This window comes from Zootoca vivipara, chromosome 17, assembly GCF_963506605.1.
Source record: "Zootoca vivipara chromosome 17, rZooViv1.1, whole genome shotgun sequence".
NCBI classification, from domain to species: Eukaryota; Metazoa; Chordata; class Lepidosauria; order Squamata; family Lacertidae; genus Zootoca; species Zootoca vivipara.
In genome coordinates, this window is record NC_083292.1 from 29513766 (window position 1) to 29536459 (window position 22694).

General features: G+C 47.4%; 1 protein-coding gene across 5 annotated transcripts in view; it reads right to left on the minus strand.

Annotated features, from left to right (window-relative positions):
• Window positions 1-8935, minus strand: part of IGSF9 (immunoglobulin superfamily member 9) — a 70479-nt gene extending 61544 nt beyond the window's left edge. For 3 of the 5 annotated variants that reach the window (XM_035098177.2, XM_035098174.2, XM_060269954.1), the window contains exons 1-2: window positions 8405-8935; window positions 1356-1733 (exon numbers count right to left, since the gene is read on the minus strand). In XM_035098177.2, the coding sequence (XP_034954068.2) occupies window positions 1356-1413 (58 nt within the window). In that variant the 5' untranslated portion in view covers window positions 1414-1733; window positions 8405-8935. Of the gene's footprint in view, window positions 1-1355; window positions 1734-7624; window positions 8378-8404 lie in introns of those variants that run through there. The other 2 variants (XM_035098176.2, XM_035098175.2) reach the window with 2 other exon arrangements.
• Window positions 8936-22694: the final 13759 nt, after the last annotated feature.

Consider the following 22694-nt stretch of genomic DNA (forward strand, 5'->3'; position numbering starts at 1 on the left):
GTCCCACCTAGCCCTGACCTGGTACCAGACACCCCCAAGGCCGAGGCAGCCCCCCCCCCGGTCCTCAATCCTCAAGAGCAACAGGTTTGAGTCCAGGCCAAAGCGTGATGGCACACTATGCACACACAGGCTGACAGTCATTGGTCTACTTGCAAGTAAGGGGCTTATTTGTGAGTAAGGATTCCTCACTCCTGCATCACAGCTGGCAGTTGTGGTTAGAGTATGGCTTAGGAGGCAAGAATATGGAAATCAAGCCCATAACGCTATGCTCTTTGCGCTTTCCCTCATTCACCCAACGTGCTCTATTGCCAAAAAAGTGGCACTCTTGAGCCACACCCCAGATTAAGTGTGCTACTCCCCCCCCCCATAGTGTTCCTGTGCCTTTCCAAACAGCAGGTGGAAATTCAAGCAGTGTATTTTTTTTCCCTCAGCACACAAATGCAGAAAAGCTTCACCTGCTAAAAGCCAACCTATCATGGGGCTGGGAAGCAAGTTGGCCACACTAATTTGTGAATTATTGCTGCACGGAAAGGCACCCTGTAGCGAAAAGGCAGCTTGTTAATTGAGCAGAGGGAATTCAACGGGCGGAAAGTTAAGTTGCAGAAATCCCAGGGAAAAACAGGAGTGCCACACACTTGGCTGGCTATGTAGACTTGAGTTTGCAAGAAAGTTACATTCGTAGACTCCTTCTACCGACAAGTGCAGCCTAGTTGCCAATTCTTTCGGCTCCTAAAGTTCCCATTATAAGCAAACAATGGATGATTCAAGGATGTCCGTGTGCTATAACTCCATGGCAGAATAAAACAAATAATGAAGACCAAGTTTCTAGTCCAGGCATAGGCAAACTCGGGCCTCCAGATATTTTGGGACTACAACTCCCATCATCCCTAGCTAACAGGACCAGTGGTCAGAGATGATGGGAATTGTAGTCCAAAAACAGCTGGAGGGCCAAATTTGGCCATCACTGTAATGTAAGTTGTGGTGCAAGTAAGGGAACATAGGTTTTCATGACATATTTTGGGTGGTCTCCAAGGGAATAAACAAACAAACAAAAAACCAAAACAAGGAATGGGGAACCTCAGGGCTAGAGAATAAATGCAGCCTAGAGAGATTTCCAAGGGCCAGACAGAGAGGCAGAGAGGGCCGTGGGCCAGAGGTGCTCCACCTTTGGGCTACAGAATCTTCAGAGCCACAAACCCCGCCCACTCTGGGCTCTGGCTCCGCCCACCACCAGCTGCGGCCCCCTCGAATGACATTTCCCCAGGGTCAGCGGCCCTTCATAGCCTATTGGCAAGACTTAGCGCACCGCCAGCATCGTCTTCCAAAAGAGAGACCAACAAAAAACCTTTGCCCACCTTCAGCGAAGCTGCTGCAGACCAGGGCAAGGCGGACAATCCATAAACGCCAATTCATAGCACAGCTGCCCCCACCAGACACCTCGCACCGCCAAAACCGCCCACTTGCCGAAACGCCGAGCCGGCAAGCTGACCAGCTGCTCGTTTGAGGGAGGAGGTGGTAGAAGAGAGGGTCAGGCTGCCCCTTGCAGCTCAGGAGACACCATCGGACGATTCCCGGGGAACTTGGTGATGGAGCCTTGCAGCCTGTACGCCGTTTCTCATCCCCACAAAGCCCTTCGGAGTAGCACCAGTTTCTGCCGCTTTAGCGAGCTGGCAGGGAAGTCTCAAGACTTCAGAGCTTTCTGTCGAACTCTGCACCTCAGCATAGACCAAACCCTGTCGGAGCAAAAGATCCAGAAAGGGGAAATTAATTCAGATTTGTTTATCTTTGTTTATACGTACATAATAAAAGGTTATTTAGTAAAAGTATTCATGCAATGCAGTACTGCGGTGCACATTGATACATACAATAAATAAAATGCCACAAAGTGGTAAAAATAATTGTGACTGGCCAATAAAAATAAAATAAAAGGAGTCTTCCATCAAATCGCCATTCAGCCTTGAAGCTCACCTTGGGCCAGTCATGGCCTCTAAGCCTAACCTACCTCACAGGGTCGTTGTGGGGATTAAAATAAGGAGTGGAATAAACATGAAAATGATGAAATGTCTTCAAGAGATGCCTGGAAACCAAAAAAATGAGGGTCTCTGCCAATCACATCTGGAGGGCCACAGGCTCCTCAATCTTGTTTTTACTCGTTCTTGTCAATCTGCTCTTACGGACCAGAGGTTATGCCCAACCGAAATCTACTCTTCTGCAATTCTAGCTCATGGGCTTCTATACCAGCAGCAAAGAACAAGCCTTTGCATTTCTCCTATATGATGGCCCTCCAGCAATTTCAAAGAGTGCTGCCCTGTGTATGTCCCCCTGCCCCAGTCTTCCCTACTGAATTAAACAACGTGGCCTTCATAAGAATGACTCTTGTCCCCAGCGAACCGAAAAAACCAGAGTTCTTTCTGTTGGGGATAATTCAGACTGAAATTCCCAGGTGTCAGAAAAGGTTATTTATGTATGCTACTACTGCGGCCCGTGTTTCGTTAGCCCCAAAATGGAAAACGAGCAAGGTCCCAACTGAAGAAGAACGGCAACTTAAGTTGACAGAATATGTACAACTTTCAGACTTAACGTATGGAATAAGAGAACAAGAAGAATAAATGTTTAAAGAAGGTTGGGAAACGTTTATTGAATATATGGAAAATAACTGTGTACAGCTGAAAACGCTGGCAGCATTAAGATAAATTCAACAGTGTAAATAAGTTGGATGCAATAATGGATGGATGCAATAATGGAATACTGACTGGTATAGTTTTTGCAAAATATGCAGGGATTTGAGATCTATAAAATGAACCATGGAAAGAGAAGAAGGGAAGGCATTGATATCTTAAAGATGTAAAATGAGCATTTGAAATTGTAAAACAGAAAATGTAATAATTATTTTTTTAAAAAATGACTCTCATTCCCCGATCCCTTGAAATAGCTTAGATTGTAAAGGGGGACACAGAAGGGTGTGTCACTGTGTATAGAAACTAGTCTACTGTGTGCAAAGGTAAAATTCACAGGTAATTTCCCTGCTCACCACAGTCACAGGGACTTTTGAAGGTTGCCCAGAAGTAACATGGTCCTTGAGCATAGAAAGAGTTCCCTGTTCCCTTTTACAGAAGCAAGAAAGCTGATGGGCTGACAGATTCAACTCTGAACTCCGCAAAAATCTCCTATTCTACCTCCTTCCCTTCCTCAGCCCTCATTAGCTTTCCTCTCTCTCCATCTCCTTAGCCTCATCTCCCTCTCCTGCCTTTTTGGGGGGGGGAGTGAGGTCTAGAGGTAATTTGCCTATTCCAACCTTGCTCATAAGGAACCTCCGCTTTCCACCTTCCCAGCAGACAGAATGTTATAGATTCTGCCCAAAGCCCACCCATATCTATTTCTGCGTTTTAAACACCCTGGGAAAGAGGGGAGGGGAGGGGGAACGGTCATGCTCTCCCTAATATTCTCTCTCCTCCTCTTTTAAAATCTTCACAACTCTGCTAAATTAAAAACACACACGTCTTGGCCAGCAAGTAACTCCAGGCAGACTCCGACTCACACAGGCTCAAGAGTTGTTTGGCCCACTTCGCGCTTTCTGATACGATCTGTGCAAAACTCGCTGATGGATGGGCTCTGGGGAAGGCTGCGATTTGATTTTTATTTTAAAAAGCGTTGGCTCGAAACTGAAGGCATGCAGGCCAATTAAGGTTAAATTGGGAGGATGGGGCCCTGGAAGTGTAGGCCTACAAATGCCAGTTCACAAAGGAGGCGGAATTCTCCCCCCCCCCCCAAAGGATATTTATTTTGCTGCACAAAGTGTCTTGGAGATCGGTTTATTTTTGCTGGTGGTTGGGCTTCAGAATGCCATGGCTGGGCCAGTTCCAGAAAACTAGGCCGCATCCACACCAATACGTTTAAAAGCTCTATTATACCACTTTAACAGCCATGGCTTCCCTCATATCACCGGGGCAAAACAGAGGTGCCTTTCTCTGTATTGGGGTGGAGGAACCTGAAGAGCCCAATGTGGCCCTCCAGGCCTCTCTGCTCGGCCCTTGGGACCCCCAGGCCACACCCCTCACTGGCCATACACCATGCCCTGCCCTTTTCATGTGAACTGAATGTTTCCTTAAGCTGTGTTAACGGTGCAAAATGCGCCTGGCAAATTTCAAACACTGGCTGAACACACCCCATAGAGGAATTGAACTGGAAAAATGGAATATAAACACATATTATTAATTACAGACAAACCAAAATTATGCTTTGGGATCCCGGCATTCAGCTGGTACACAGGCAGCATGGTCCCTTGCTGCTACTGTGGAGTACAGTTCCGCAGGCAGAACAGGTGCTGTATAGCAAAGCTCAGCTCCTCTGCCCTTTAACCCACACCTAACACTCAGCTTGCCAATCCTTGCTCGATATTAGGGGGCCAGGGTCTTTATCCTAGCATCCCAGAAAGGTTACAGTTCCTCATCGAGTGTGTCTACATTCACCTTTGGAAGAGTTTACAACATGATTCCACCCAGTTCAGCACCCTGCAAATCTTAGTGCACCCCGCCCCACTCTCTTCAAAACGAAAGCAAGTTTCTAGTCCTCATGGGCTGAAAAAATTGGCTTCAAAGTATGCGGGCAATACATTGTAAATTCTCAGGTGGGGGTGAGGGGTCTCTTTCTACTCTGCCTAAAGCAGGGCACCAGGATACAAGGGCACTGCCTTTGTGGTCTTTAAAAGAGGCTGTGTGAAATATACACACATAAAATTATCTAGGCATCAGTTTGTTTTGTTTCTCGCTTTCTAACCAGACGATCAATGACCGGGCTTGGCACTTCAGTGCCTGTAGCTCACTGCCGTTCCCCATGATTACTGAAGCAGAAATGAATTTATGCGAGCTAACGGGATGCGTGCCAATTTTCATGATTTACACAGGTTGCAGAATTCCTCTTTTCTCCACGCCAAAGCTGCACATTCCCTTCTCACCACACTGATGAAGTTTAGGTTGTAAGCGCCTCGAGGCAAGAGCCTGTACAGGACTGCACCACAGCAGACGAGAGGCTACTGTGTGTACAATTTCAATTTCGAGTCTATCAATCTACTGAACTTGCACACACTTTTATACGAGAAAAATCCATCTTGTGTTGGGGGAGGCATACATTTTCTAAAAACAATGTGCACCTATGTTGCAGCAGGTCTTAAAAGAGGCATTCAGTATTCTTGCTCTCAAACTGGTACACAAATCCGTTTTCTAAGATGGTTCTTGCTGTCTGCAGTTTTAGTAAGTATATTTCTTTTTTAAAATATTTAACATTTCCTCCAATGAACATGAGAAGAGCCTGCTGGATGAGGCCAATGGCTCATCTAGTCCAGCATTTTGTTCTCATAGTGGTCACCTAGATGCCTGTAGGAAACCCTCAAGCAGCAGAGTTCAAGGCACCACACTTTATCTTCACAATACCCCTGTAGGGTAGGACAAGCTGGGACAAATGAATAGCCCAGGGTCACCACATAAGCTTAATGGCCAATTGGAGGATCAGTACTTAGGTCTCCCTTAGAGACTCTTAACTACTTGACAGGCCAATGCCTCTCCAGATATTCAGGATAATATTAAAGATAGGCTTCACTGTGTGTGGTGACGTTTCTGCAGCCATTTGGCCAAAGCTAAGTACGATTTCTGCCCCGGCAGATAGCTGACGACAAGCTATTCTCATCCTTGACTGTCACTCCAACCACACCAGCATGCAAAAATAATAATTGGTTCTCCAACTAACTGAGGGCATTATTACAGCTGATCAATTTTTTTAAAGCCAATTAATTAATCAACCTAATCATGCGGCCATAACAACCACTCCCACAAAGGCTGGACTGGTTGGGGGTGGTAGTTCTACCCCTAATTCTCCATACCCTGTTTTTGTTGGTCTACAAAATTTTGGTTTCTCCTAGGGCTGCCATACGTCCGGATTTTCCCGGGCATATCTGGTCGGAAAATTGGGCAGACGTCAGGGAAAATCCAGGCATATGGCAGCCCATGTTGGCAGTGCCCATTTTGCAGGTTTTTCTTTCAAAAAATGGCATATTTTCAGCAACCTTGCCCAACAGCTTTGGCAAAAAAAAGGAAGAAGAGCTCAACAACTTTTCTGTTTGAAATATGGCAACCCTAGTTTCTCCCTCATCCTGCTGTTCCTCCATCTTGTTTCTTGGTGACACTGCTTAGGTTACTATCCTGCCGCCCACCAGAGAGTTCGCTATTACAAAGAGCTGCAGTTCAGCACCCTGATGTAATGAAAGCCACTCGCCTGCTCCAGAGCTTTTGGCTGACTTTTTTGGAGTGCATTTTATATATTTTTTGTTAGCTACTTTGACTTTAAGGAAAGCTGGGGTACAAATGTTTTAAAAGAACACAAAAGGGAAGACAGTGCAATTTCCCCCTCCTCCAGCAAATAATCAGGACTGGACAGGGATGCATGGAAAGGCAATCTCAGAAAGCTTTTATGCATGGTGGCTGGATCAGGCCAAAAGGCCCATCAAGTTCAGGATTCTGTTCTGACAAATGGCCAACCTACATTTAAAAGCAGGGGAATTAGAGAGAGGAAGAAGCAATTTTCTGGAAAGAGAGGAGATGGCTATTACACTTATGCCAAAATTAGAGTTCCTCAGTTACGCTGTCTTCTAGGGAAAAGTTTCTGGCTCCAGTTACTTATGAGAAGAGCAAACCAAGAGTAGCAAAATCTCCTACAGATTGCACCCCAGTTCCAGGTGGGAAAATCCAACCCATCACATCTCCCCTTTGGATGATCCCTCTATCTGGGCACCACTGCCAAGCGACCAAACACACAACAGCAGTCCTCTCAAACACACCGGCTTTCTAATGAATACATTTCCACTTTTCAAAGTAAAATAAGAACTTCTCTCAGCTCCGTAAGGAAAACAGACAGGGAGATGGAGGATACTGTGCTTTTGTGTGAAGAAAAGCGCTAAAATAGTTATTACTGATGCTAATCGGTATCGATCATGATATGTGAGCCAAGCTCCCATTTGCCAACCCCCCCCCCTGCTGAATTGTTCGAACAGCCTTCCTCCAGCCTGAGCCCCCAATCGCAAAGGGAGATCGGCTTCCATTCCCGTCCCCAATAAATGTCTGGGGGAAGAACAAACAGCCAGTGCTGCATCTGGGATATATGCTCACGATGATCCAGCGTAAACGCAAGAAAGCGCCCTGGGATATTTCGTATGAATTTGAATCCAAAGCCCACAGCCAGGCACCATCTTTCAGATCCACTTCCAAAGGTTCCAAAAACTGTTCACCAGGCTGGATATTTTAAACAAAGGGGAGGGGGTGTTGTGGAAATTAACCGTCTTTCTGTTGAAGTCTGGGACCTGCAGTCGGTTACAGTCTCATAAGTTAGAGAACCTCCATATGTGGCTCTACACACTTTGATCCCCCGCCCCCATAGTTTCCAGCTGAAAGACGCATTTTTTTATAACAACACAGCAGACTTCCACATTGCCTTGTTCCTGTGTGAAAAACCCAGGAGTCCTGCCTGCTCAGCCCCCACCTCTTCGAGCCCGAAGGGGAACCCAGGCACCCTGAGAATCCTTCTAGGCCACAGATGGTGAGCATCAAACCCAGGGGCCAAATATGTCCCTCCAGACCTGTCTGGCCCTTGAGACTCTCCCAGCGCAACATCTCATCCTGGTCCTGCTCTGTTTCCACCTGGGTGGAATTTGCCCCTGAACTCCAAACCCTCTGCACAAAAGGAAACCGTGCATTCACCGTGCCTGCCCACTTGGAGGCCGATCACATGCATGTGGCCCCGGGAAGATTGTCTCGAAGGGAATGTGGCCCTTGGTCTGAAACGGATCCCCCCCCCCCCCGATCTAGAACAGACTCTCGGCTCTCCAAGACCACCCAGTTCTTCTCCCTCTTCTGGAGTCTGGCGGGGATGGAAGCGGAGGCTCTTACGGTACTTCCTAGCGACAAGCGTCTCCTCCGAGCAGAGCCCCCGAGGCTGTTCCCGACTCTCCACCTCAAACCACTAGACTTCTCTTCCCTCGCTTAAAAGCTGGACCTGGAAAATCGCGATTCTCTCCCCCTATGCGCGCGACGGCAGAGGTGCAGGTCCAAACTGCTGTTCCAGACTCCCCTCCCTCTGGGGAGACAACCCAGGCGTCCTGGCTCTCCCGGATCCGCCTCCCCAACCCCCTGCCCGGCCCCGCTGGAGTTGGGAGGGGGAAGCAAGAGTAGGATCGCCGACCCACCAAACCCCGCAACTCTCTCCTGAACAGTTGGGGGGACAAAAGCTTCAGCTCCTACCAATTCCGCAGCCTCTCGCGACTAGGGAAAAAGCGCACGCATTATTAGATCCGGGCTCAAGACGGGGGACCCCATCGCCCTCCTGTCTCCGACGCACAGGGGTTTTTTGTTTTTTTTACCTGCGCACAGGCGCCGCTTTGCTGTGCCCCCTCCCAGGAAGGGCTCTTCCGTCCCGGCCAGCCTCTGAGCTCCGGCCGCCGGCTCCATCAACAAGTCCCCAGCCAGCAAGCCGCGGCGCTCCCAGGCAGCTCTCGCCGCTTGGGCGCAAACATTGCGCGCAGGATCGGCGCTTGGAGAGGGGATGTGCGCGCGCCCCTTTAATTTTCGGAATACCCTCTTTTTTACTGCTATCAAAATTTTAAGTATTTCTCCCTTTCAGTGTTCTCGCATCCCTCCACCCGCCTTGCAAGACACCGGATTCCCCTCAAGCGCAAAATAAGAAGGCGCGCGCGGGCGCGCAATCCGCCTGCGCTGAGATATAAGCGCTACGATCTCAACTCGCTTCTCTTTAACTCCCCCAGCCAAGCTTTTGGCAAGAAAAACTCGCAGCACAATGGAGGGGCGGGTCCCCTGGCCCCCTCCCTTCCCCAAGCCGCTTTGTTGCCACAGGAACAGCCAATCCCGCGCCCAGAAACACCTCTTGCGCCTTCCAAACTCACTAATCAGAAAAGCGGAAAGGCAGGACTTGAGAGCTTTTAAAAGAGGGGGCGGGCGAGGCTATGTGTGGATTTATAGCCATCTATGTCCGTTTCGTTTGCAAAGGCTTGTGGGAGATGTAGTTCACCCCCCGTGGGCCGAGGGCTCCTCTATTGATGCGGAGTCAGTGCCTCCTAGCGGAATGGGCTGATGAGCATGTTGCAAAGGATGGTGATCTCTCTTCCCTCCCCATTTTACAAATGATTGCCCCCACCCTCAGAGCCGAATCTATTTGATAATGCTGTTTTACTGGTTTTTATGTTGTCTCTCCACTCTGTTTTATTATATATTTAATACATTTGTTGTTGTTGTTTAGTCGTGTGTCCGACTCTTCGTGACCCCATGAACCATGCATTTAGTGGTTGCTTTTTAACCAAGGTAACCCAACATGACACACAAACAAACACATACATTGAAAGGAAAAACGAATAAAATCCTATTTTTCAAAGGCAGGATTAAAACATTCCACCCATGGGTAATTAAGAGCCAAAGACCTGGTGAAAAAGAAATATTTTTTGCCTGGCGTCAGATGATGATGATTACAGGGTCCGGGTCGTTTCAAAATGGGAGAGGCAGACCATGAGGTGTTAGGGTCCTGAGCCATTTGAGGCTTTATAGGTCAAAACCAGCACTTTGAATTGGGCCTGGAAACCAATGGGCTGCCAGCAACTTGGCCACTGAATTCTGCACCAAGTCACCTTCAAAGGCTGTACCACACATAACACATTGCAGTAATCTAACACAGAAGCTACCTACTGGAACATAGACAACAGAAGTTTGAATGTTTCATTTTTTGTACACCACTTAAAGGTTTTTATTGAGCAGTGTATAAATGTTTTTAAAATGAACGAACTCCCTGAACAGTTGGTTTGGCTATGCAGAGTCCAATCCCAAACCCTCCAGGTGTCCTTTTCATTCTGCATTCATGTGTATTCCGCAACCTGTCATCGACACGATAATAGTGGATTGGTGGCGGATTTCGTCTGGACTGTCCACTCAACATTCCACCTTATTAACTGCTCTGCTGTGCTTCTGCATTATTGCCGTCCGGAGGGGCACAGCATAATAAAAAACTTAAACCTGAACAGTTGTGGTATGAAATATTACAGGATTTCAGCAGGGAGTTGCAAGGCATGCAGGGACTGGAAATGAGGCAGCATGTCCCCCCCCCCCCATGAAACATTTGCAGGCACAAATAGTGTAACTGCCCTGATAATGTCATGAGCACAAATAATCATGAATGCACAACAAAAAGGGCATTATGGAGAGTTCCCGTGAGCTCAGAAGAGCAGGATTTACCAAGTAAATCCAAGACACATTCTACTTTCCCGATGCTTTTTGGACAGGCTATGAGATGCACAGGTGCGTGATCAAATGTGACTCAACGCGCCGCAGTGGGGAGCCCAGTCTCTCGCTGCGGCTTCTAAATTGCCACTCAAACCCAAACTCCCCTTCCATTCTCCACTTCCCCCTGGGCACAAAGCAAGCCTCCTCTACTGTGACTGCACACACATCAGAGCCAGGCAAGGCAGCAGGTGTGTGACGGAGGGATTATTTTCCTCTCTCTAATCACTACCTCAGAGGGGCTGAAACAAGAGATATTGTTTGAAGTTCCCTTTAATCTAATCCTGGTCTGGGCGCAGGAGACATCTGATCTCTCGCTGCGGCGGCTGAGCTGGAAATACCTGTCTGGGCTCAAATCCATCCAGGCCTCCCCCCCCCCGCCCCTTTATTTTGTCAAAGTTTTAAAATATATTTCCCAGCCAAGGAATGCGTTGAAACAAGGCTCAAATTCCATTCACCCAGCCCCTCTAAGCCTTCACAAGTAGCAGCTGCTCTAGGAACCTGCATTTTACCAAATCAGACCAGGGTGCATCTCTCTCAATATCATGTAACACCAGAGGTTCTCAACCTTTATTTTTTTACACACCCCTGGGGTCACTTGAAAGCTGCTGAGGATTTTGGTGGATCACTCAATTATTATTTTTGCTTTCTGTTGTAAGAATTGTAATGTGCTGTGCTGGGGCTTATTTTATTTGTTATTATGCTGTGTTTTATTGTGTAGGATTCAAATTGCATAGGGATAGCTCAGTCGGCAGAAGCATGGGGTGCTTAATCTCAGGATCATGGGTTTGAGCCCCACGTTGGGCAAAAGATTCCTGGGTTGCAGGGGGTTGGACTAGATGACCCCCTAGGATCCCTTCCAACTCTGCAGTTCTATGATTCTATGAATTCAAATTGTGATACAATAGAATGCAATATAGGAAATGAAATAAGCAATAAGCATACAAATAAAATTCAACAGGAGGCACATGCCATCGCCTGCCTTCAGCCACAAATCCACAGACATGCCGTGGACCAGCACCACAAAACTCCCAAACATCTGGTTGTCCGCAGGCTACGGTTTGAGAACCCCCGGTCTACACAGACTGGCAGTGGCTCTCCAGGCTTTCAGACAGGGCCTTTTCCAGTCCCATCGGGAGATGTAGGGGATTAAACCAGTGACATTCTACATGCAACGCAGCTGCTCTACCTCTCTTTTAACCACGAATATTGCTGTATATTTAGCCGCATTTTTGGACTATAGCTTTACTCTGCCTTTCCTCCAAGGATTCGCGACTTCCTCTTGACAACAACAATGCTGCAAGGGAGGAGGGGCTGGCAGAGAGAAAGAGGAAGGCTGGATCCAGGCACGTCAAATAAGCGATTCAGTTAAACGCGTTATAAACTCATACAGTAACGGGAAATCTGGTAGGGAAAGACAGGACTCCACAGTGCCATCTGGTGTCGCAGTGTTATATCGCATAATACAAAGCACCTAAGATGCTTTTCCTTTACCCATCTAGCTGAGCCGAGAGAGAGAGAGAGAGAGAGAGAGAGAGAGAGAGAGAGAATATTACTTATTGGAATCCAGTGAGCTTCATGGCTGAACAGGGAAGCCATTCTGCTGGGTGAGACCAGAGGACTACCTAGACCAGGCATTCCCAAACTTTGGCCCCCCAGATGGACTACAATTGTTTTGGACTACAATTCCCATCATCCCTGACCACTGGTCCTGTTAGCTAGGGTTCATGGGAGTTGTAGGCTGAAACATCTGGAGGGCCGCAGTTTGGGGATGCCTGACCTAGACAGTCCTAATCCAGTGTCCTGTTTCCTCCCCTGTCCAACCCGATGCTTCTTGGGGAGCCCACAAGCAGGGCACAGGGACACTGTGGTTCACCAGCAACTGGAATTCAAGTGGCACCCTGCCTCAGGTAAAGGTGGTAAGACATAACTAATGGGATGTAATGGGACTAGTTGGATACAGAGGAATGGTAGGAGGAACCAACTGGGGAGCCAGCAAGGGAACAGGCTCAGAGCCTGGGGAGCGGTGGTGGGACAATGATTAGTGGTTATAGAGAGAAGAGAAAGAGGACTGGGAAGAGGAGGAGGTGTCGGAAGCTGACGTGGTAACAGACCTTAGTGAACAGGGGAAGTCTCTGGTAGAAAGAAGACCAGAGGCAGAAGCAGAAGGAGGGAAGCCAAGAGCCAGAGATGAATCAGGAGGGTGCCTTCCCCTCCTGCTATGACAAGCACCCCTCCCTCCTGTCTTCCAGAACCAGAAGAGGGCTGAAAGGGGCAGAGCAGTGACAGGCTTCACACAGGCACAGCCTCTGATTGCTTGGGAAGAGCCCTGGAGAGGAGGGGACTTAGATGGCTGTGGGGGGGGGGCTCGGCAACTGATTTATGAGCGGGGATGAGCTGCTGTGCTCATTAAGCATATAACGTTCCTTCTTCCTGATCTGCACTGCTTGCGATTTGCTACCAGGCCAAGTTCAAGGAGTTACTAGTAGCATATAAAGCCTATCACAGCCTGGGATCAGTATACTTGCGGGATTGCTTTGCCCCCTATGTACCCACTTGACAGCTTCGATCGCCAGAACTGGCGCTGTTACAGGGGCCCATAATACCCCTTCTGCGCTTTGGAATCGCTGTAATCTTATCGGAGTACATTTTTGTTAAGGCAAGCCTGTTCAGAGACGGAGAGGCAACCCACTCCGATGGGCGGCATAGAAAGATCAAAACCATCATCTCTTTTTAGCTTCTGATGATTTTAATAATCTTTTAACTGTTTTTAAACACCTGTCTTTAACTGCTTTTTATTCATAATTTTAACTTTTTTTGCATTTTTGTAAAACGCTTAGAGCTCCTCTTACGATCCAGCGCTATATAGATTTTGTTAGCGTTTTATTCCCCCCAAGAAAAAAAAGGTGGTAATACTCAATATGAAGTTGTTACAGTTAGTGCTACTTTTAACATTTTGGGGGGATTGGGGGGAAAAGATGCCAGTACTACTGCACACCCTTGAGTACCCCCAGAAAAACGCACTGGGTTTTGTTAAATAAATAAAAATAAATACATTTAAATAACAAGAAAATCAGACCAAGGCTGCAGTATTTCTTTGCTGTAGGTTCCCATTCAAATCAGTGGGTCTTAGCGTAAGCGCTGTGTTTTTATACCCTCAGGTTCATGAATGGACTGAGATCTAGGGGGCTTCTCAGTCCATAAAGGCAGTGACCCTGTTTCAAGGCCAGGCTTTGGGCAGTCAGCGCCCCTCCAACTTTTGGCAGTGGGCGGAAAAGCCTACGTCATGCAGCCTCTGCCAGGCACCCTCTTAGCCGTGAGCTTGCTGAGGACACGGCTAAAGGTAAGAGGAGTTTAAGAGTAAATAATATTGCAGCTAAGCTGCTTTCATGTATCTCCCACAACAGCCTCAATCAATCCCTTGCAGTTTGGCAGAAGAGTCTCGTGGTTCGGAGTGGAGCCGGCCGCTCTTCCTCTCCCCACAGCGGCCCCATTTGCAATAAGTCTCATCTCTCTCTCTCTCTGGGTCCTTCTGTGTGTTGCTCCCCAGAGCTGGCGTTTTTTTTACAGGCCCTAGCTGTCAAAATGGCAGGTAGCCGGTAATTAGCCACTGAAAACATAGCAAATCAGATGGCCACCATCTGCCGGGTTCTTCTGACAGGCTCTCTGCCCATAAATCTGCCGGCTTTTCATGCCTTGACTCTGCCCCCCAAATAGAGATGGCGAAGGAATCCGATCCAGTTCGCATTTAAAGGCACGTCCCGAAACAATAAGTGAACCGAAAAACAGCTGTCCTTCGAAATTTGCAATTCTCCAGATTTTGCGACTCAGTTCTCCAGGCAAGTAATGTATACAGAAATGCATACACAGGACTAGGGAAAGGTGTGCATGAATGCATATTAGGGTGATGACTTTTTCATTTTTCCCCCTCAAAAATTATTTCCTGTAGCACAAATGGATGAACTTTTGCCTATTAATGACTAAAATGAGGTATATTCCACTGAAATATTAAAAAAGGTTACACACAAACCGTTTTTAGTTTTTTTGTATGCCGTTTTACCATTTCATAAAATTGTATTAACAATCCTATATATATTTCGTATCAAATTTGAACACAACACCACATTCCACATTGGGGAGTGTTCTTAGCAACATTGGGTATACAAATGTCACACCTGCGCAAGGTAAAAGCCCCTTTTGGGGACCTCAAAACTCAGCCAGCAGACCCTGCCGGGGATGCTGGGAAAAGAACCTACAGGAGAGGTAGCAAAACATCGTCCTCTAGCGGCGTCTATACTGTTACTGCAGCTAAAAAAAGCTTCCTTGTGTGTTTGATGACCCTATATAATGTTGTATATATGTGACTCTAATGCTTGGGTTCAATTTTATATCTGCTTACAGTGACTTCAAAAATGGTTAAAAATCTCATAAATAAAAATTTTAAAATCATTTTGTGCGGGAGGTGTTTTTTTTACCAAATCTCTTTGAAAGTAAGATTTTATCTAATCTTTAATGAAAGCTCATCAAATTATGATACAGGGAAATGAGGTTGTAAAAAAGTCACCATCCTAATGCATATGCTAGTAAGAAAGAACAAAAATGCATTACAGTATGGAGCTTATGTGTGTGCATGTAAATATATGGCTTGTTTGTGACAGGACTCACTAGTGCAGAATACTGGCATCTCTCTCTCTCTCTCTCTCTTGCTCCCCATGGCAGCCATTTTGTGCCGGCACCTACAGCAGTTTTACTATGAATATATCATTAGCATAAATGTCTCCAATAAACATTAACTTACTAGGTTGCCAAATAGACAAGTTGGTGTCAGTCCTTCTGCTGATTAGGGTTGCCAACTTACTTTAAAAAAAAGTTTAAACGTACAAGATGAATTTTAATCATGACACTGGCACCTCAATTTTTTTTACCTTTATCTCTGCATGTACAGTCATACCTCGGTTTAAGTACGCTTCCGTTTGAGTACTTTCAGTTTAAGTACTCTGCGGACCCGTCTGGAACGGATTCATCCACTTTCCATTACTTTCAATGGGAAAGTTCGCTTCAGGTTAAGTACGCTTCAGGTTAAGTACAGACTTCTGGAACCAATTGTGTACTTAAACCGAGGTACCACTGTATATAAACACTGTACAGTATACCTAAATAAACCATGTTTTGTCAGATAAATAGTTCGGGAGTGTGAAAACTTCCAAAAATGACTATATTCCACCTTTATCAGGCATCCCCAAACTTCAGCCCTCCAGATGTTTTGGACTACAATTCCCATCTTCCCCGACCACTGGTCCTGTTAGCTAGGGATCATGGGAGTTGTAGGCCAAAACAGCTGGAGGGCCACAGTTTGGGGATGCCTTGTTGGATTTTTTGAATAGTCAAGTTACTTTAGAGCCAGTCTAATGTAAATACTGTCTGTTTAAGAGAAACAGGTGCAGGTGGTTTCTGTTAATTGCCCACAAGCGTGGGCTCTGCTTCTTGTATATAAGGCTCTGCCAGAAAGCCTTCTGTATCTCTTAGTTAGATCTTTCAGTTTGATTCATCTCGTAGTAGATCACTCTCTCAGTTGTTCTCAGTTTAAGAGATTCCTTAGTTGAATTTTAGTATGATTGCTTAGTTATAATGCTAGAATACTGTTAATTCTCGGGTAGTTTAATGGGAGGTTTGTGGGAGGTTTTGAATGTGGGTAGATAACATTGCTAAGAGAGAAAGCATTTATCTTTAGTTTAAAGTCTCTTTAGAGTCAGTTTGTTTTTCAGTTAAAGAAACCCAACAGTTTGTATTTTCTTCTGTATGCTTTTACAAGCGTACAGCTAGTAAGGGGTTTCATATAAGGGAGATAATTCCCTACGCTCTTGGTGGTGTTTTCTTAGCCAGGTCGACTTCTGACTGCGTATACTCTGCGTGAAGCATACTTTAAAGGGCCACTGAAAACTGGGATATACGATTTAGATTAAGCAAGTTTCAATACCCAGTTTTCTCCAATATTATTCTTATCATATATATATATATTATTTTTCAATATGCCTGGCCTACCTCATCCTCGTAGGCGGCTCTCATAACACATCAGGCTCCAATCCTGGCACAAACCCTGTTTCATCCTATTCCATTTTGGCTCTGTCCCATAGTCATCAAGTTCCACCCCAACTGCACTTTCCTTCTGCAAAACTTTTCTGGCTCCACCCCTCACTCATCAAGCTCCACCCTCATCCCATACCTGCCCTGCTTCTCTCCAGAGTCTTCAGTTTCCACTCTGTCTCTGCCCCTGTCCTGTGAGATTGCATTCGGGCTTCTATGGCCCCAGTACGATCCAGGAACCAGGAACGTAGAAATCACACTTGGCAACCACACCCAGCACTGAAAACGAGCTCTATGCATGCAAAGATTGCCTTTCCTCCAAGCCGCTTAAGTGCACAGCAACCCTGCAAGGGATTAGGCTGAGAGGTAATGATTTGCTTGTGGGGCATCAGCTGAACAGAACTTCAGCTTGGCTCCCAAATCTGCAACTGTGCCGTTATCTGTAGAGCGGGCGACCGACCGTCTGGACCCCCAACAGTTATTTTTGTTGGCACAGAATTCACGAGGCTGGCTCCCGCTCCCACGGCTTCTGGAATCGGAACTCGGGTCTCAAAGTCACTTGCCTACTTTTGCAAAACTGGCCCCCAGGGCCTCGAGGCAAGGCAGGAGAGAAGGGAAAGGGAGGCAGCGCAGAGCTTTCCAGTTCTGTGAAGGTTTCTTTAGTGGGCAAGAGTTACCTGTCCGTTTGCGTTAGCTCACTGAAGGCGAGAGGTGTACCGTGATGACAGCCGGTTGATTGCTTTGACAGGCCAGCGAGTCCAACGCCCGGGGCCCTGGGGCAGCGCAGCTGGAGCAGCACTTTGGCCAAGCCATGCTGGGATACCATCTGTGGTTAGAGGTACCTGATTCCAGACTTGCTGGTCTTCTCAGTTGCTGCTGAAACCATTTGTAAAGTCAGCCGGATCATTTGGAGAAATCCTTCCGAAAGTCCCCCAGTTATTTTGTATTCATTTCGTATCTTCTTTACTTGTTTAAGAAGTATTTTTTTAATTAAAAAACTAGCAGCCTCATAATACTAATACTTTGGCCACCTCATGAGAAGAGAAGAATCCTTGGAAAAGACCCTGATGTTGGGAAAGATTGAGGGTGCTAGGAGAAGGGGACGACAGAGGACGAGACGGTTGGACAGTGTTCTCGAGGCTACGAACATGAGTTTGACCAAACTGCGGGAGGCAGTGGAAGACAGGAGTGCCTGGCGTGCTCTGGTCCATGGGGTCACGGAGAGTCGGACACGACTAAACGACTAAACAACAACAACAACAGCCTCATACCCAGCAAAACAAAACTACGGCAGTTCTGAAAGCAGTGGGTAAAATCAGGGCAGTTACGGAAGGCCCGTCCGCCATGTTGATTCAAAATGGTGCCCAACTTTAGATAAAGCTTGTCGACTTTAGATAAACCTGCTCCTTCATCTCATGAGAATCTTCCTTGCGTCAAGAAGGTCCTCAAATGAATCCCCGGCATCTCCAGGTGGGGCTGGAGGAGACTCCTGCCTGGTACCCTGGAGCATCACTGCTGCCAGTCAGTATAGGAAATACTGAGCTAGATGGACCACTGGTCTGCCTTAGTATAAGGCAGCCTCCTGTGTTCTTGAAAGCCCTGCAAATTGACTAGATATTTGAAGCCAGTCAACTCCGGTTTCCCCAACCTCCCCTGAGACGCCTGTAGCTGGAAATTGTTCACTGAGTGGGCCTATGGAGGCAGTGGATCACCAAGCAACAGATATAATAGGTAGCTTAATAGGTTCAGGGATCATATACAGATAAAGGCTTAGGTCAGGCATCCCCAAACTGCGGCCCTCCAGATGTTTTGGCCTACAACTCCCATGATCCCTAGCTAACAGGACCAGTGGTCAGGGATGATGGGAATTGTAGTCCAAAACATCTGGAGTTTGGGGATGCCTGGCTTAGGTCTTGTCAGTTAGCTCTGTGCATTTGTCCTCAAAGGCTGGACTACCGGAAGATGGAGGCAAGTTGATTAATAATAATAATAATAATAATATGATGCTGCCCATCTGACTGGGCTGCCCCAGCCACTCTGGGCAGCTTCCAACCAATTAAAACATCAAACACAGTAAAACATCAAACTGCGCTGAGGTTTTTAACAATAAAGCGGTATATAAATTTTATGAAGTAAAAAAAAATGAAGTTAGTGAGCAACCTAATAATAATAATAATAATAATAATAATATATTATTTGTACCCCACCCATCTGGCTGAGTCTCTCCAGCCACTCTGGGTGGCTCCCGATCGAATATTAAAACAATACAGCATTAAATATTAAAAACTTCCCCAAACAGGGCTGCCTTCAGATGTCTTTTAAAAATAGGATAGCTGCTTATTTCCTTGACATCTGTTTGAAGGGCGTTCCACAGGGCGGGTGCCACTACCGAAAAGGCCCTCTGCCTGGTTCCCTGTAGCTTTGCTTCTCGCAGTGAGGGAACCGCCAGAAGGCCCTTGGCGCTGGATCTCAATGTCCGGGCTGAACAATGGGGGTGGAGATGCTCCTTCAGGTATACAGCACTGAGGCCTGCACCCTTTTTGTTCTATTGCATTTTTAAAAAAGGACTGGACACTTTTAAAAGCAAAAAACTGAAATTTCAGGAAAGAGGCAAATTGGAATATTGGGGGGAAGGGGGAGTGGACTCCACAAGCCTCAGAAACTCAGTCCCCCATAGCTATCATTTTGGCCATTATATGTTCCTCTGCACCGTCTCCTTCTCTTTATGCTCTCAGATCCCTCCCTATTGCTATTTCTTCTTTCTCCTCCCATGGTTATTCTCAAGTTTGCTCGGGGCTACCGGTATTTTTTCCTAGAAAAAGAGGTGCTGGAACTCACCATGAACTTGTTTCCTTATAATGGCAACGGCGCCCACCTGAGAGCTGCCAGAACTGAGTGTCGGCTGAAAAAAGCCCTGAATTTGCGAATGCTCCCTGCATTAATGCTCCAGGCCCTTTTGCCTATCACCAGCCCTCTCTGGGAGTAGAGCTGTGGGGCCAATAGCCGCCAGACACACTTAGGCCTGCTCTGTCCTTCTGTGACGTAAGAGGAGCTCAGCCAATCAGTGCAAGAGGCTCCAGCTTCACAGCCTATTTGGGCATACTATGCCCTCATCCCGCTAACGTGCTGAGAACGAACATGAAGCGCTCAGACGGCATGTCATAAAAATTCCTGCGGGTTCACTTTCCCGTGCCCATGGGTTCTCTCTCCGCCCCCACACCCCCCCGCAATCCAAGTTAAAAGCCAGCCTGGTGCTCTGAGTCAAGAGCACCTCTTATAAAACACGGGAGCGGTTGCATAACCATCTCAGAGGGAGTTCTACAAAGTTTTCTGCTTAAAGAATAGCTCCTTGCTTCACAGAGTGAGCTTTCTGAAATGGGATCTGAAATTTCAGCCCAGCCCAGCCCCGCCCCCCCGCCCACCTCATCCACTGTCTCTGGGGGTTTAAAAGGACAGAAAACCTGAGAGAGAATGTTCTGGAAGAAAGCAGCAGCAACAGCACGGAGAGGAGAAATGGCCCAGAGCTATTCCTCCCCATGGGCTGCCTCCCCAAATTATTGTGGCCATTGACAGCTGCCTTCTCTGTGAATTTGCCTAAACCAGGGGTCACCCACCGCGCTTTGGGCCAGTGCCTGCAGCGCCGACCGCGCGGCGGGCCGGAGAGTGCACGCCCATACGCGTGTGCACACGCTATTTCGGTGCGCCTCCGGGTCGCAGGAGCACCGGAAATAGCTTGTGCGTATGCATACGGGCCTCCTCCAACCCAGAAATAACGTGCGTGCAAGTTATTTCCGGTGCTCCTTCAACCCGGAAGTGGGCAGCCGCGCTGCGCCGGTAAGAGTGCGCAGCGGCAGTGGGCATTGCCGCGGGCCGGATAAATGCGTCCTTCGGGCCATATCCAGCCCACAGGCCATAGTTTGGGGATCCCTGTCCTAAACCTCTTTTAAAGACATCCACATTGCTGACCATCGCTGCCTCCTGCAGGAGAGAGTTCCACAGTTGAACGATGCGCCGTGCAAAGTAAAATCTTTGTCCTGCATCATCCAGAGTGATAAATTCTAACGGATTTTGGAAGCCCGCAAGCAGGACCTGAGGGCAACTTTCCTTGCTTGTGATTCCCAGCAAATGGAGGGAGAATATAGCCAGTGCGACTCGTAGGCCTTGATAGCCTGACCTGCCCCTCCAACCTTCCTCTCGAGTGTCCCCTCCTCCTATCCTCCACCCACCTGTGTAAGGAATGTGTGAAGCAGATGGGAAGGATAATCAGGGGTTATTAAAATTAATAATAACCAGGTTCCAATTAGGGACGATGTTTTGTCTAACCCAGCCACCCCCAAACTGCGGCCCTCCAGATGTTTTGGCCTACAACTCCCATGATCCCTAGCTAACAGGACCAGTGGTCAGGGAAGATGGGAATTGTAGTCCAAAACATCTGGAGGGTCGAAATTTGGGGATGCCTGGTCTAAAGCATGGGTAGGCAAACTAAGGCCCGGGGGCCTGATTCGGCCCAATCACCTTCTAAATCCGGCCTGCGGACGGTCCGGGAAACAGTATGTTTTTACATGAGTAGAATATGTGCTTTTATTTAAAATGCATCTCTGGGTTATTTGTATGGCATAGGAATTCGTTCACTCCCCCCCCCCCCAAAAAATATAGTCCGGCCCCCCACAAGGTCTGAGGGACAGTGGACCGGCCCCCTGCTGAAAAAGTTTGCTGACCCCTGGTCTAAAGAGAAAAGACAACACACAAGCTCCCCCTTCTGGTAGCTTCTAGTCAAAGCACTTCAGGGTGGAGAAACTGCTTGGTGTGCTTTTTCCCCTTTAGAGATACAGTGGCACCTCGGTTTACGAACTTAATACGTTCTGGAAGTCCATTCTTAAACCAAGGCGCGCTTTCCCTATTGAGGCATCCTGCCGCCGGTGCCCTTCCACTGTTCGGCTTCCGTTCGTAGACCGAGGTAAAGTTGGCAAACCGGACACTACTTCCGGTTTTGCGGCATTCTTAAACCGAAGAGTTCGTAAACAGGGCTGTTCTTAAACCGAGGTACCACTGTACAGGATGCTAAACAGTCATATGCTTTTCCTTATTGTAAATGAGATGCAAAGTTGTGCCCTGGATGGAGCGGGGCACGACTATTGTTTTTTTAGTATCCCTGAATTTTACAATCGCTAACTGGGTTCTATTCATTGCCATCTAATAACAATAGTAATACTCTTATTCAATCAATTATATTATTTGTTTTAAAACGCTTTATATACTAAAGTGATAACCCCCCCCCCCCCATTTAATCACGTCTTGCTTGCCAGGACAGACAACAGAGAGGGGTGTGTCTGTGTGTGTGTGTGTGTAGAAGCCAGCATATTGTGCAAAGGTACAGTCTTTATCCATTGCTTGGCCTACTTTTGCCTTTGTCTCCACTCCTGCTGGCACATGGCCCCCCAGAGGGTTTCCCAGAAAGTTAATGTGGCCCTTAAGCTGAAAAATGCTTCCCTAGCCCTGTGGTGAAATGGTTACAACCTGGGAGACCAGGGTTCAAATTCCCACTTGGCTGTGAAGCTCACCAGGTGACGCTGGGCCAGTCGCTGTCCCTCAACCTGGCCTACCTCATAGGGTTGCTGTGGGGATAAAATGGAGGAGGGAGGAACAGTGTACCACTCCTCAGAGGGACCAGTGGGGTGTGAATGTAAGAATAAATAAAACAGAATAAAATGAACTGAAAGTGAATATGTACAGTTGTCACCTTTGATCACCTTTATTTCTGGGCAGTGAAGTGTCAAGCCAGGAGAATCTGCTGGCTTCCGACAGAAAAGAGCACCCCACGACACCCCTTAAATGCGCAGGCAGTTTGTAAAAGGTCTCCTGACTGCCCATCCTGGCTGTTTCTTCCAGGGTGAAAGGGAAAACTCATTGCTTGCTGCCAACCCTTGCAATGGGGTCCTGTTCCCTGAGTATCTAATTATCCCACACACAAAAATCAGTTTGTACCCCAACCAGAAGCCCCCACTAAAGAACCCAAAGCATCCCTTTAAAGCATGTGCAGGGAAACATTGGTCCCCCAGATGTCACTGAACTACAACTCCCATAAGCCTTGGCAAGCAGGGCCAACAGCAAGGCGTGATGGGAGCTGTAGTTCAGCAACTCTGGAGGGCCGCAGACTGCCTACACCTGCTTCAAACAAGAAAACCAACTAACCAACCAAGCAACAGGGGTTACGGTAAAGGTAAAATCCCCTGTGGAGTCAGCTCAGCAGCCGAGGAGTTCCTATTGCGCCTCCACATCTCTTCC